This window comes from Sitophilus oryzae, unplaced genomic scaffold (genome assembly GCF_002938485.1).
Source record: "Sitophilus oryzae breed Bouriz unplaced genomic scaffold, Soryzae_2.0 scaffold_1576_pilon_pilon, whole genome shotgun sequence".
Taxonomy (NCBI): domain Eukaryota; kingdom Metazoa; phylum Arthropoda; class Insecta; order Coleoptera; family Curculionidae; genus Sitophilus; species Sitophilus oryzae.
The window spans coordinates 9,389,476-9,405,739 of record NW_022146254.1 but is presented as its reverse complement, the minus strand read 5'-3'; the positions used below and the strand labels follow the sequence as shown (position 1 = coordinate 9,405,739).

The 16,264-nt window shown below is 33.0% G+C and overlaps 2 protein-coding genes across 2 annotated transcripts in view; one reads left to right on the top strand and one right to left on the bottom strand.

The window, feature by feature from the left end:
• The window catches only part of LOC115879437 (angiotensin-converting enzyme), a 123,192-nt gene that overhangs the window by 20,477 nt on the left and 86,451 nt on the right, over positions 1–16,264 (top strand). The window lies entirely within an intron of this gene.
• Positions 99–14,860, bottom strand: LOC115879440 (proline-rich protein 4-like). The gene is made up of 3 exons (XM_030896277.1): positions 14,775–14,860; positions 1,886–2,099; positions 99–1,175 (listed from the first exon to the last, which is right to left on the bottom strand). Exons 1-3 carry the CDS (start codon positions 14,784–14,786, stop codon positions 178–180), a joined length of 1,224 nt encoding a protein of 407 aa, XP_030752137.1. The 5' UTR covers positions 14,787–14,860; the 3' UTR covers positions 99–177.

Below are 16,264 nucleotides of genomic sequence, written 5' to 3'. Positions count from 1 at the left end.
GTTAACTTAAGAGTACTATTACACATTGGACACAACAAAAGGCAATTTTATAAAAAATACGATTTATTATCATAACAAATAAAAAAAAACATCACAATATACAGTAAAAAAGGAGGTACTAATACTGACGTAAACCTAATAATGTCCTAGAAAATTTTAAGTCGGTACTCTCAGGTACTAGCGGTGTCCGTAGCCACCTCCGTGCTCTTCACCCCCTCCGAAATCATGACCTCCTTCAAATCCACCTCCGAAATCATGACCTCCTTCGTTTCCTCCTCCAAAATCGTGACCTCCTTCCAGACCTCCTCCGAAATCGTGTCCTCCTTCAAGTCCACCACTGGAACCACCTAGGTCACCTCCACCTCCACCTCCGTGTTCTTCGTGGACTGGTACTGCTACCGGTACTTTTACAGGGTAAGGTACGGGTTTTTCTACGACTACCGGTACTTTCTTTTTAACTTCGTAAGGTACTGGGTTGAAAATTGGGATTTTTACAGGGTATGGTACTGGTTTCTCTACAGGTACTGGGATTTTCTTTTCTACGGGGTATGGAGCGGGTACAGGTACTTTCACGGGATAGGGTTGAGGTTTCTCTACTGGATATGGAATAGGACGGTCTACGTGTACTTTAACTGGTACTGGAACAGGCTTGAATACAGGGTACGGGATCTTCTTTTCAACATGATAAGGTACAGGTTTAGGGACATGTACAGGATATGGCCTGTCTACATGAACTTTCACTGGGTAAGGTACTATTTTCTCGACTGGATAAGGCTTAGGAACATGCACTGGCACCTTGTATGGATACGGAACCTCCTTTTCTACGGGATATGGTGCAGGAACATGCACTTTGTAAGGTACATGAACAGTTTTTTCAACAGGATAGGGTTGTGGTACTAGAACTTTAACAGGGTAGGGTTTATCTACATGAACTTCGACAGGGACGTGTTCGATCTTTTCTACGGGTACTGGTTTGTGAACGGGTACTTTGACGTGAATTGGTACTTTGTAGGGTACGTGAATTTGTTTTTCAACAGGATATGGAGCAGGAACGTGAACCTTTACTGGGTATGGTACTTTCTTTTCTACTGGTACCGGTATTGTTTTGATTACTGGGTAGGGTTGGGGTACTTTCTTTTCGATGGTTACGGTTTTTTCTTCGTGTACTCCTAAGTCTGAAATAAGGTAATATTATAAGTAAATTATGAGGTCATATTTCTCTGTCATAAAATATACCACCAAAAGATAGTAGAGATTAAAAGACCTTATGCAATTCTCAAATGGTTATGCAAGGCTTTTTTTCATGAGCTTTTCTGTGACTGAAAAGCCCGATACGTGATGTTATCTTTCTTCCGCACTCTGGACATTCAAAAATCTCGTTACTTTGTTGCCTCTTTAGTTTTTGGTTGTCATTGTTAACTGCGCTTACAATTCTTCTCTATTGTGTTGCATTGTGCTTCCTGATTTTGCATGCTTATCCCCTTCAAGTTTTCGTGGAAAATGTCCTTGGACCTTTTGAGTGTCCACCCGGGCTCCTCTTACCGTCTACAAGCTCACCGTAAAGCAGAGATTTTGGTATGCAATTTTCTTGCATTCTGCATACGTGACCAGCCCATCTTGAGCGGGATTTTGTGATCAAGACTTCAAAAACCCTGTCTTTTAATCCATATCTACGTTAAACGACCATGTGGGGTATTAAAATACCCCACACGGGTACTGGAAATTTAAATAAAACTTGTCCACGGACAGTGAGAATTACAAAGTCTTTTAATCTTTTCTGTCTTTTGGTAGTATATTTTATAAATCGTTTTATTTTTTTCATTACTTTTTTAAACTTTTCTCAAAAGTTTTAAACAGTACCCAAGTACCTTATACAAATACTGACCTATTAAACCATGTCCTCCACCGAATCCACCTCCGCCGCCTCCGAAATCGTGACCACCCCCGTAGCTGTGCTCCAGCCCCCGCTTGTCCTGCTTCTTCTCGACAGGGGCGGACTCCACGGGTTTGCTGTCGGTCGCTTTTTTTTCGGTACCGCTACTGTCTGACTTTTCTTCTGCGCTTGCCAACAGCAGGAGTGCGCAAAGCGCAGAAAAACCCTACAAACCAAGAGAAAAGAAATATTAAAGTAAAAGGATTGTACAGGAATATTATTATTTCAAAAATGTCTTTTTGGTATTTCGCAAAAATGTCTTATGAGAATATATATCGGTTATCGAATGAATCTTACAACAGAGTTAGTTGGTGTGTTACGCTGATGATGCAGCCATTATCGCGGAGACAGAGAACGATGTGCAGAGACAGCTTCATAAATTCTATCAAGTAAGCGAGAATTAAATATGATTACCTCTACAGAAAAAAAACTAAATGCTTAACTTTCTCTAAAGAGCCGGTAAGATGCAAACTGGTAGTAGAAAATAAAATTATTACTACCATGATCCAGAGAAAGATCTGAGAAGCCAGATAAACAGAACAACGGCCATGTCAGGATGTCTGAGGCAAATAGTGTGGACAAACCCCTTCCCCATGCGAACAGGCAGCAAAATTAAAATTTATAAGACCTGCATCAGACCAAGAATCACATATGGCATAGAAATCCGAGAGGAACCAAACGAGACCAAAAGCATGTTAAGAGTCGCTGAAGTGAAGAACCTAAGAACCATAATGGGGAAGACTAGAAGAAACAGAATTAGAAACACAAATATGAGACAACAATGTGGAATACAGAACGTAGTGAGATGGGGTAGGTAAAGAAAAATATAGCATAGCTCTTGAAGGGAAACTAAGGGCTAAGAGATAGCCGGGAAGACCTCCTAAATGATGGAAAGACAGTTGGCAATCCATCTCCCAAGAACTCCTACAGAGACAACCTTAAAACTAACAGATCAAATAAGTAAAAGAGGAAGAAGAAGAGGCATTTCACCACTGTAACAAAATCTACAAAATAAAATAGTTCTTGGAATCCTCCAACCCGGTCTAAGACATTCGAAAAAATTTCTCAGAACTTACGACCGAGAAAAATCAAAGATTTTCCTTGATTTAAGAAAGAACAATCTTCGGATTGTCACGGGGTTTCTAACAGGACACTGTCTCCTCAACGAACACCTCACTAGATTGAAGCTAAGAAACAAAGGCGAATGTAGATTCTATTGGAAAAATGGGGAAACACCAGACACCTTCTCACTGAGTGCACCGAGACGACAACCATTCGTGCCATTAACTTTGGTACATCTGATATCGGAGATGGAGAACTAACCTCTGTAAAACCGTCGCAGATACTAGCTTTTGTCAAAGCCCTGAGACTGTATGAGCTATAACTCAAGAAGGGGGGACACAATAGATTTGAACGCAACTTTTTTGGACGCAGTGATTAACAATTAACACCTCTTCATAAATTCTACATTCTTCTACACTCACAAAAAAATAAACCGCATCTTTGTATCTCTACTCATAAAAGAGAAAATGGGACACACTGTACAAATACGATACGCAATTCGGTCTCGAAAGTGTGAACGGCTTTTAATTGATCCACCATCGATAGAACAAGTACCCAATCGATCACTGAAAGGTTCCGATCGACCATTTGGGCGTTGCACTTTCAAATTTTGCAGCTAATGGCCCAATTACGCGACTGCACATACAGTGCGTTGAAGCGTTCTATGGCCACCGGCCAGCGTGTATTGAAAGCGTGACCTGACTCGGAAAATTACTAATTAGTCTTTTCGATTGTTTTTATTATCAATTAAAAACTAATAGCGTGGTGTGTGTATGTGTATATGGTAATTAACTATATAGAACCGATAATGGCTTTTAACTTAAATCGGTAGCGTATTACATAACTTCCGAACACTAACTGATTCTTATTTCTTTTTTAATTTTATTTTTAGTAAATGAATATACCGGGTGTTTTAATGCCTCTGTCCAAGTTTACAATATTTTTTGCATACTAGTTCAAAAGTTAATTATAATTTTATATGAAAAGAGAACATAAATGTACTGAATAATAATTGTCTATTAAGAAATTTTAAAAATAATTGGTAATCTAGAATTTTTCTATTTCCATCCGGATCGAGTATCTTCGATTTAAACCGATGTTTGTCTATTTATATTATACAGGGTGAGCCTTAAATAAGTTCAAATATTTTATGAGTAGTATATTTCGAGCCCAGAAACACAACATTTAGAATTTTTGTGGATTTTTTTTAGTTTTTAGTTGAAAAACATAATTTCTTGATATTATCCCAAAACATAGTAGATTAAATTTTCAAGAAAGAAATCCCAGAAAAGATCCAGTCTCAACTTATTTTTTTTGGAAATTTTCAAAGTAAAATAACTCTTATTTGGACTTATTTGAAAAACGGTAAAGAGAAAATACGTTTCTTTTATCGAGATCTACCAGCTCTGAAAATATTTGCACTTATTTAAGGTCCACCCTGTATATCTGAGCATACCCCCTAACGCACACACACACACAGACTAATTTTATTTATTCATGGCTCTTACATAACCTAATTGGATGCAATCCTTCCTCTTTAACATACCCAATCGTTAAAAATTCTTCAATAATTACTATTACATTCTCTTCTCGATCAATCAAAAACTAAATTACGCACATAAAAATACCGACTACAGCTTAATACAAACGTGAAAAAAATAAGTCTTCTTATTTCCTATAAATAACGTGGTTATATAACGCTGTTTCTATAGCACGCCATATGGTGTATTGTCATTAGGACAGCTTGAAGTGATTACCAACCATTTCGGTTGAGTAGCAAATAACAGCTGCATTTGTATAAAATGAATTATTTAGAATGCAATTAGACATCAGTGATCTGCACTGGACATGATAATGTTACATCATACGTATAACAATTAACAATAGAATTTCATTTTAGAAATTTTCCTTTTTTTCGAAATACAAGCATTTTCTACGTTTCCAAGTTTACCCAAACGATATTTTGTAATGGCTTATTAGTTAGTTTCGTTGATTATATTAATAGATTCGCTATTTTAAATTGCTTTAGATTTATTTTTGTCATTCACGACTTTTAGTTCGAATTTTTTTCATTATCGAAAGTTTTTGCAAATGTACCATACAATCGAAAAAAAAAACGGCGTCAAAAACGGCTGGGGAATGACAATCGAAGATAATTTTGGCGAGGGCAAGCTCTAGACGCCATTACTTGATCCGTACTTTATTATAATATTTAATGACGCTACTTATTGAGAGTTCGTTAGGTCTTAAGCAGGTTATAATGGTATAATCTTCAACTGAAACGTTTTTCAGATTTTAGATAATGTTATTCTATTGCAAAGTATATTCTTTAATATGATGATGAATTATGAATGGCTCATGGCATTCCTTACACTCTGTATACGTTTTTAGTGCCTATTTTGCTTAAGTAGAAAGTTTACAGAATGATAGTACATTATAAATTTAAATGGTTTAAATAACTATTAAATAGAATTTATATAGCTCTTAACTCCATAATGTACAGTCCATAAATCCTGCCTACTTTCTGCGAGTACATAAATACAAGAGTGATTTTCTTCATAAATCAAGTTGTGTTGCTTTTTTAATAACAAATACATTAAATACTATTTGCATATGTATTATACAAGATGAACAAGTTATCCTGAACAACTTCATATCAGGATTTGTATTCGATATTTCCACTCCAATCTACTTTAAACATTTGCAGTTTATTATACTTTCCATTTTAAAAATATCTTCATAGATGTATAGGGTGATTCAAATTAATATTAAACTTTAAGTACTGCATGATCGAGAAAAAACGGCGTCCAGTTGGCTGGGAAATGACGATCGATGACATCTCCCATATAAATTTACATATAAAATGACAGCGATCTTCATTTCATAGCTATCGCTGACGCCGTTTTTTCTTCGATCATACGGTAGTATTTTTCAATAAATTACAGTTAGATCTACTCCAAAAATACCATAATGCCACATTCTATGTCGAGAAGGTTTTAATATATTACCATTTTTAGAATAAATTTTCTATACATCTAAAACTCTACCAAAGATTGTAAATTCATTTTAAGAAGTTTTTTTTTCTTAGAATAGGTCCAATAATCGCTCCCATCGTCATTAAGGGGCACCCTGTATATATTACACTTTAATCTTTAGAAAGTTGTAGAAAAATTAAAATTTCAGGATGAACAGATTTTTGAGTAGGATTGCAATCATGAAAAATTAAATCTTAAAACTTAATCACGGGACTAAAGTTTAATTGTTCTGAACTATACAGGGTGGTCCGAACTGTATTCCGGAAACTTCGGCACCATATTTTGCAGATAAAAATAAGTAAAAAAGTTCGTATAAATACATGTCCTAAAGTGCTTAGTTTCGAAGATACAGGGTGTAGAAGTTTCATTTTTATTTCGATTTTTTCCAAATAATTTCTAACGTAACGTCAATATTTAGATAAAAATTGGTGTCTGGGACTTTCTCGACATGAGAAATTTGATTTTGATGCCAATATGATTCCTAATTGTAGAGGGCGCCACCTACATATTTTTCAACTAGTTTGAAGAGTAATAAATTTTTATCTGTACCTGTATTACTTAGAAATTATTTGGAAAAAATCGATATAAAAATGAAACTTCTACACCCTGTATCTCCGAAACTAAGCACTTTAGTACATATATTTATACGAACTTTATTTTTATTTGCAAAATATGCTGCCGAAGTTTCCGGAATACAGTTCGGACCACCCTGTATATATCTCTTGTCTATGGCATTTACCGAAAACTATAAATTTACTCCAGAAGTACCAAAAATGAGTTGTTTACATTTAAACAACACAAACAAAGCGATAATTATGCCTCATCACGAAGCGATCACCCATCAAATTCAAACCATAACGTTAAAAGCATATAATTATCTTTCAACACCTTTCTCTCTTGCTTTTTCTTGCGTATTTTTTCATTTTCTGTCTTTGTTCGTTTCGGAAAATGGCAAAGAGCAGCGCCATACGGTCTTCGGTCGGGTACCAACGGTACCAACAAAATAAAACCGAATCGAAAACCGTTTGAAAGTGAAAACTAGCAATTAGAATCTACCGAGGGAATTTCTTTCCGGTATAGTAATGTTAGTAGCACTGGTCTGGTAGTACTGCCCGACGTAGCACGCCAGACACAAAAAATGTACACTATTTCCGGAAATATATTTGAAATAAGGTTTTATAATCGTGTTTTCGAACAATTAGAACTGTGACGATTGAATAAATACAAAACTAATTGATGTTATTGATTTGTTTACATTTTTTTTTAATTTTGATATTTGTTCTGTTATGATTAATCCCCTATTGGGTTCCACCTATATGTATTGATATGCTCTTTAGTTAATAGTTTATTAATAGTTAAATTTCGTTTGTGGATGCATATCACTAATCCAGATCAAGAGATAAAACGTAGGATCGAACAAGCTAGAACAACGTTCCTAAAATTTCGAAGGTTTCTCACAGATAGGAATTTAAACTTCGGTCTTAGATACAGAATGGTGAAGTGCTATGTCTGGTCTGTTTTGTTATATGATGTGGAAGCATGGATATTAAAAGTAACAACAATAAACAGAATTGAAGCTTTTGAAATGTGGACCCTACGAGGAATGTTGAGAGTGTCCTGGGTCGACAGATTCAGAAATGAAGACATTCTCAGAAGAGCTGGTCTAGAAGAACTTGAACTCTTCGAAATCATCAAGAAGAGAAAAATAGACTATTTGGGACACATACTACGTGTAGAATGCTATCACTTTCAGCGTCTAATTCTCCAGGATAAAATCGATGGAGGTAAAAAAGAAATAGGCCAAAGAAAGCTATATATCCTGGTCGAGAAAAATTCGTCATTGGACAGGTATAGAGGACTTCCAAGCACTCCAAGTTGCAGCAGTTAATAGAACCATCTGATAAGAAAGAAAAAGTTGAACGCCTAGAAAGGAATCTGCACAAGAAGGATATCACTAACTAAATGACATTTTCTAAACATATTGTTTATATTAATTTATATTCTTTACAACAAGGTGTTCAAGCATTTACTCTATTTGAAGTATTTTATTAATTTTTTTTAACCTCCGACTAGGAGTAGTATTTCATTCTAGAGAATAAACAATATAAATATAAAAACAATCCACTTTACTCTATGATATGCCTATACCTAAGTATATACCAGCGGCGTGCGGTGACAATTATAGACGGGGAAGCGAATCGGTAAAAAAAACCTATTTTGAGACATTACTTTTACATTTTCTTAATCACATTACAAACGAAACAGTAAACACTAAGTTAAATCCGAAAAAAATACAATATTACCTATAAAATCGCAAGCGAACCCGTTCCGATAAATTAAAAGTCGCGGAAGGCGGCCGAACGATCGCTGCCGTGGCTAGCAACTGTGCGCGATTTTCCGGCCTACATTTGTCGTTTGCGTTCGAGGTCAAAACAGGCGCGCATCCATGCAGTGAAAGGCTAATGAAATTTACTACGTTTATGTAAGGTTTCAAATAAATAATTTTAACAAAATAAATTAATCTTTTGTTATAAACTAATAGTATTATTAACGTTTAACTATTTATCTTTAAAAAATTTAGGGAAGCGGTGCTTCCCCCGCTTCAATGGACCGCACGCCGCTGGTATATACATTCACCGACACGAAAAACGGGCACCTTAAATTTTTGATGTATTTTAAAGTTTAATATATTTTGTTCTAGTGGGCCGATTTTGATGATTTTTTAAGCAGTTTGTAGCTAAATTATTTGAGTTTTTAGTATCTCTTTCTAAATTAAAATTGAAAGTTTCCATCTGTCAATTATACGAGGGAAAATAAAATGTTGATATTTTGGTGAAAGTTTGAAACACCCTGTGAAATATGTTAACAAAGCAAGGAATCTAAACATCATTATATCATCTAGATATGCCTTTTCTCGATAGTTTGTTTTTTGATTCATCTCCATAGCTTTATTTTTATTGGAGATATTCGCTTTTGAATTAGACAATAACGACTTACAGCTTTTTTAACATTGATTTTGCATCCTCATCAACACACTTATAAAATAGTGTTTATTGTTTTCGTAATGTCACTCTCATTGAAAACTATTGTTTACAGACGTTTACTCTAGTAGAGATGAATATTGCTGCTTTGATTGATCATGGTAAAGATCAACCTTTGGACTTAAAACAATATCTGCTATAGTAATTGCCCAACAGACAATAATAATATGATTTTTCAAAGCCAGTGACATTACATAAATCATAAACACTATTTTATAGGTCTGTTGACTATGATCAAAAGCAAAGGCTTTAATGTAAAAAATACGAAAAAATGTTACTGTCTTCTTCAACAGCGAATATCTCCAAAAATGATAGTGCTATTGAGATGAACGAAAAAACAATATATCTAGAAAAGATACACATAGATGATAAAATTATTTTTAAATTCCTTGTTTTGTTAACGTACTCCACAGGGTGTTTTAAACTTTTACCAAAATTTCAACATGTTGTTTTCCATCGTATAATTGACAGATGACAACTTTCATTTTTAATTTAGAAAGAGATACTAAAAAGTCAAATAATTTAGCTACAACTTGCTTAAAAATAATCAAAATCGGTCAACTAAAAAAGTATAACAAAACTTTAAAATACATGAAAATTGAAATTTGATTTTTTTTTCTGGACTAAAATCTTTGAAAGTCTTGATCTCCGGATTTATCGTTTCAATATGAGCGTGACTGTATTTTAAACGGTTGCACTTTTACGCCAAATAAATTTCTATTTTATCTCTGCATTGAATTTTAACTCGTTATTACTGGGAAAATGTCGAGAAAAAGCAAACGTTACAGAGAAATTCTGCAAATTCTGTTTAATTTAAATGGATATGTGGTACACTTTCTTCAAAGAGAGGCAATAAACATCTGCAAGACAAAATACCTTAGTTTAATTATTATTACTTTAATTATAATAAATTATAATGTTATGAATAACATTTTATTTCATATAAAATATCCAAATTTTTTCCATAGCGAGATACGTTTTAAAAAATATTCAGAAATTATTATTTCAAGGAATTTATTACGAGTAGAAAAAATAATGTGCTGGGTTGGCGTTGGTTTCTATGTAATTTGACAATTAAATAAAGCTGTCTCTTTAGTTGTCAGTTTTGAGTCAATATTTTTTAATTCTCTTTCGTATCGATTGCTGATTGAATTGGAGCCAGAAATGGCTCAAAACGAAATAAGTAAATTATCAACAGATATTCAGGCTGAGGCGAATAACTTATGAAAGGGAATACAAAAATTTTCAAAAATGGAAGCAATTAAAAAAGGTGCGAGAAGAAATAAAATTTTTAGCCTATCTTTCCTGTTTACTATTTTATCTACTATTTTTGATAGATATAAGGCAATTTTAACAGTTGCTATGGAAAAAGCTATTTTATTCTACAGGTATTGAACAGAACAATTTCTTTTTACATGTTTATTGTTACTTCACTTCCTTCTTAAGCCTTCGCTTGCTTGAAATATATTATCGAGCAAGGAATAATATCATCAAGCAAATTAAGACAAACATCATGCGTAAAGGATTATGGAATGATTTACGTAATCTGTAACATCGCAAAATGCAGTGGAAATATGTACGGAAATATCGAAATAGTTTTTAAAAATAATAAGAGCGAAAATACCTAGAATAATAAGCAAGAAAGAGACCCGAACATCCTGTATAAGACGTACATTTATTTAAATTTGACAAAAATATTAATTATAAATATATTTACACAACGTGGTCTTTTATTAATCTCTTTTTTTACTGCTGAGAATCCGAACCACCGTACAAAAAATGACAGAAAAAACAATTGAAATGTGAATTTAAGTGACAGATGACAATTGCCGATTGACATGTTGGCTTTAATATAACGAAAAAAATATTGCAATTTCGCATAAAAAAAACGTTAAATAAAAAAGTCTATTCAAGAATTAGTGAATTATAAAAAAATGCGAAAAATTTGTCGCGAAAAGCATGTATCAGCTTCTCAAGAAAGGCCATCTCACACTTATCCACTCTCAGAATTAGTTAAAAGTTCAATATTATACAACTCGAAAAAAATGCACATCACCTGCCATTTGAAATCAAATCCATAACATCATTTTCTTCATTTCGCAAAGCATTGAACTCTTATTTACTAGACAAGGCTTTCTACGCCGTAAATGAATTATATTTTGATAATCGAATTTGATCTTGAAAACACTGGTCTAATGTTTGCTATTACTATATTTACCAATGACATTGATATTTACTATAAACTAACTAAATATTTTTGAATATTATTTTTATTTTTATTCTTTGACATTGTAAACATTTATAAATGTTTATTTTAAACAATAAGACTGACAATGTTATTTGTATAATGTTTTGTATTCTCTTTAGTTTGTTTGTTTGTTCACTTTGTTTGTTTAACTTACCTTTGTCTACAAATTGTAAATTTTTTAGACAATAAAGGCATTTATTTATTTGGAACTGCACACAGTTGAAAAATAGTCAATTTATTGTTAAATTTTATTCAGTTTTTCTCCATGTATTCCGTATTCTATACTATCGTAAATATTTGACAATACGTAGAAATTTATGTAATGATAGTATGTATATACAGGGTATTTTTTGTGCAAGTATTTTGGACCAAAGAAACAAGTTTTCTATTTACAGTTTTTAAAAGAAATCTATACCAATATATAAAATCCTTAAGTGACTGACATACTGATTAATCACGATCCTGCTCAAACCACTCAACGTAAGAAGCTCAATTTTGGCATACAGGTTGATTCTAGGGTGTAGAAGTTCGATAAGAAGGGATTTTTCGAAATTCCAGTTCCAAGAGGGTGAAACCATTCTCAAATATTACAATATTTTTTATTTAAAAAACGGCCAAGTTTCCGACAAAACGTTTAAATACGTATATTTTATTTTGTTTTTTTACATATTTTAAGATTTTTAAAAAATTTATACAGGGCGTTTCGAAAAATCTGGTCATTGATGAATCACGATCCTACTTAAAGCACTTGACGTAAAAAGCTGATTTTTTGAAAACGGATTGACTTTAGGGTGTAGAGGTTCGATAAGAAAGGATTTTTCGAAACACGAATTCTAAGGGGGTGAAATTATCCCTCAAATATTAAAATATTTTTTATTTAAAACCCGGTGAGTTTTTCGGAAAAACTCTTAACCCGTATATTTTATTTTGTTGTTTTACATGTTTTAAGATTTTTTATAAATTTATACAGGATGTTTCATAAAATATGACCATTGAGTAATCACGATTCTGCTTAAACTGCTTGACGTTTAAAGCTGATTTTTGGCAAACGGATTGACTGTGGGGTGTAGAGGTTCGATAAGGAGGGGTTTCTTGAATCTCAAATTCCAAGAGAGTGAAAACACTCCTCAAATATTACAATATTTGTTATTTAAAAAACGGTTAGTCTTTCTGGAAAACGCTTGGACAAGCTTATTTTATTGGGTTTTTGTACATATTTTGAAATTTTTTAAAAAAACATACAGGGTGCTCCAAAAAGTTGGGTAATTTCTTAACCACGATTCTGCTTAAACTGCTTGACGTAAAAAGCTTATTTTTGGCAAACGGTTTTTTCGAAAGTCAAATTCCGGCGAGATGAAACTACCCCTCAAATATTACCTTAATTATATAAGTTATATAATAATATCGCCATATTGTTTTTTCTCATGCTGACATTAATGTGAGAAAATTTTATCCAGTTTGTATGTTAATGGAAATTCTTGCTTTGCTTTATCATCACCATTACAAATGATTAATTCGACGCGAACGAAGTCGCGGGTACACGCTAGTTAAATATAACTGAGTGATTTAACTTGAAATTTTTTAAAAAATAATGCTTACATTTTTTCAAAGAGCCTTTTATGGGCTGGGGACACCCTGTAGAAAGCATCAGATCAAAGCATAATTAAACATATTGAATAAAAATATATACTTTAATGTGTATTGTTTAATTATTTAATAATATTGAAACGCTGTACAGGGTGGCTCGAACTCGACGCTCATCATTGGGATTTCGGAAACCGTAAGAGATACAGGATCGGTTAAATGGAGGCAAAGTTACGCAATTTGATGCTCAATAAAATGCCGTATTGCATTCTGAAAAATTCCGAATACTTCCGAATATATTCGAAAAAGAAAACGGAATTTTCAATTTTGTTTTCTATTGTTTCCTGGCTTTATTTGTTAAGATAACTTAAAATGAAAAACACATTTTCATGGCCACTTTTTCTGCTCTATAACTCAGTGTGATTAAATATTGACTCTGACGTTTTGGCTTCTGGCGACCATCATCAACTTAATTTCTTTAAATACGGACCTGATTTTTTTTTAAATTAAATCCTTTCATCACTTTTAAAATACTATATAGAGTGTCCCAGAAATAAGTGCAAATATTTTAAACTGGTAGTATAATTCATCCCCAGAAACATGCCTATGAATTTTTTTTGGCGAAAAAAAATTTTGAAAATTGGAAATTTTTTGAAAAAATTTTTGGATTTTTTCTGAGGTTTTTAGTTAAAAAACATAATTTCTTGATAATATGGCAACACAGGTATTAGATTAAATTTACAAGAAAGAAAATCCAAAAAAGATCCAGTGGTTCTCAAAATTTTAGCAAAAAATCATTTTTTTTGGAAATTATCAAAGTAAAATAACTCCGTTATTTTGGACTTATTTGAAAAACAATAAAGAGAAAATATGTTTCTTTTATCGAGATCTACTACCTCTTAAAATATTTTTACTTATTTCTGGGACACCCTGTATATAGTCACTTTGATATTTGCCGACGTTTCGTACAGAAAATTCCATCACCAGAATATTTTATGCAAAAAAAATAAAAAATAAAAATGCAATACGGCATTTTATTGAGCATCAATTTGCGCAACTTTGCCTTCATTTAACCGATCCTGTATCTCTTACATAAGATACACCCTACACATAATACCAATTCAAACGTTATTCTTTGTTGGTTAATGATATTTTGCTTTAAATGTCAGAGATGGAGCTATTTCTTAGATTGAAAAAAATTTAATGTAGAATAAGAAGATATCTTTGGAACTACAGTATATATACAGGGTCAATCTTAAATAAGTGCAAATATTTTCAGGGCTGGTAGATCTCGATAAAAGAAACATATTTTTTTCCTTGTCGTTTTTCAAATCCAGTTCAAAACCATTTTTAAGTCCAATATAACCAAGTTATTCTACTTTGAAAATTAAAAACAAAAGATTTTTCCTTAACTTTTGAGGACCACTGAATCTTTTCTGGGTTGTCTTTCTTGTACATTTAGTCTACTATTTATGTTGCCAGATTATCAAGAAATTATGTGTTTTAACTAAAAACGAAACAAAATTTCCAACTTTATTTTTTAAAAACTCAAAATTTTGCGAAAAAAATAAAAATATTTGCACTTATTTAAGACTCACCCTGTATAATTGACACTGTCACTTTAAGAATTTAGATATAAAAAAGACTGAATTTGAAATGTTTTTTTTTTTCTACTATGTATTGCCAATTATGATATTGTTTATTTTCTTTTTAATTTTTATTATTTATTCAGATATCAAAATTAACTTTTTAAAATAAAAATTATTTATTTTTTATGAGATATTATGTGTCACCAAATAAGACAAAATAAAAAAAATAGAAAACCCAGTAACCCAAAAAAAAAATATTTTATATTCCACCTAATCACTTACCAGAAGCTTCATTTCTTTGTGTACGCTAAAATGCGTGAACGTACCAAAGACGTACACTGTCCGGTACTGCTACCAGAACCACGCTGGTACCCACGTTTTATATGGTACTTTCCAACCCCCCTGATGGGCTATAGCTAGACAACGATATTCGCTCACGAAGAAGCAGAAGAAGTAACGTAGAAGAAGAGCCCTAGGTTTGCACCTCTCTAAATGGGGAAGAGACGGTACGGTTCTGAAAAACTAGTACCACGGTACTAATTTGTTATTTATTTTTTATGGTTATTAGATCACGACCTGGTTCTTCCGGATAAGATGGTTACGAAATTTCGTTTAAAGCATGAGGAATAGTACTGGTAGTACGGTCACAGTCAGATGTTTAGTGCATTTAACGAATATAAAGTGCATTATAGTTTTTAGCTAATGGAATGAAGTACTTCCGGATAATATATGTTAAGAAATTATGTTTAAAACAAGATAAATAGTACTGGTTGGTACCAAAATATTTGATGTTAATTTTTCAATTTAATAAAAAGTACCGTATAATCGATACAATATTTTTTTGCTCAGTAGAGATTAACGCAGCAGTGTTTATGTCACTATAAATGTCCGAAATGCGGTTAAACCTAGGATAAGCGCGCTAAACCTAGGATTTACCAAAACCAAGTGGTAAAAGCTCGAAAACTTCTTTATTTTGCTTCCATTTCGGACTTTTACCGGACCCAAACAGTAAATCTTAGGATTTACCGCACCGCATTGGTAAAAGTACGAATTATTTTTCTTATAGCAACAATATCGACAAATTAAGAATGTCGATATACAAAGACATCTCTGTTTTTGTTTACTTAGGCATTGAAATTTTAACGATTATCGTTTGACGATATCGATTTTTGTAACGTATCAGTCTTATACCGTATGATCGAAAAAAACGGCGTCCAGTTGGCTGGGAAATGACGATCGATGACATTTTTCCATATAAATTTACATCTAAAATGACAGCGATCTTCATTTCATAGCCATCGCTGACGCCGTTTTTATTCGATCATACGGTATTTGTTACTATAAATGTCCGAAATGCAGTAAAACCTAGGATAAGCGCGCTAAACCTAGGATTTACCAAAAGCATTAACTAATTGGGTTAGCCTGGTTATATATTTGGAGGGTGTTAATGCATTGGTTAGCCTGGTTATTTGGAGGATGTTAATGCATTGATTAGCCTGGTTATTTGTGGGGTGTTAATGCATTGGTTAGGTGGTTATTTGGCAGGTGTTAATGCATTGGTTAGGTGGTTATTTGGAGGGTGTTAATGCATTGGTTAGCGTGGTTATTTGGAGGGTGTTAATGCATTGGTTAGCCTGGTTATTTGGAGGGTGTTAATGCACTGGTTAGGCTGGTTAATTGGAGGGTGTTAATGTATTGGTTAAGCTGGTTATTTGGGGGGTGTTAATGCATTGATTAGCCTGGTTATTTGTGGGGTGTTAATGCATTGGTTG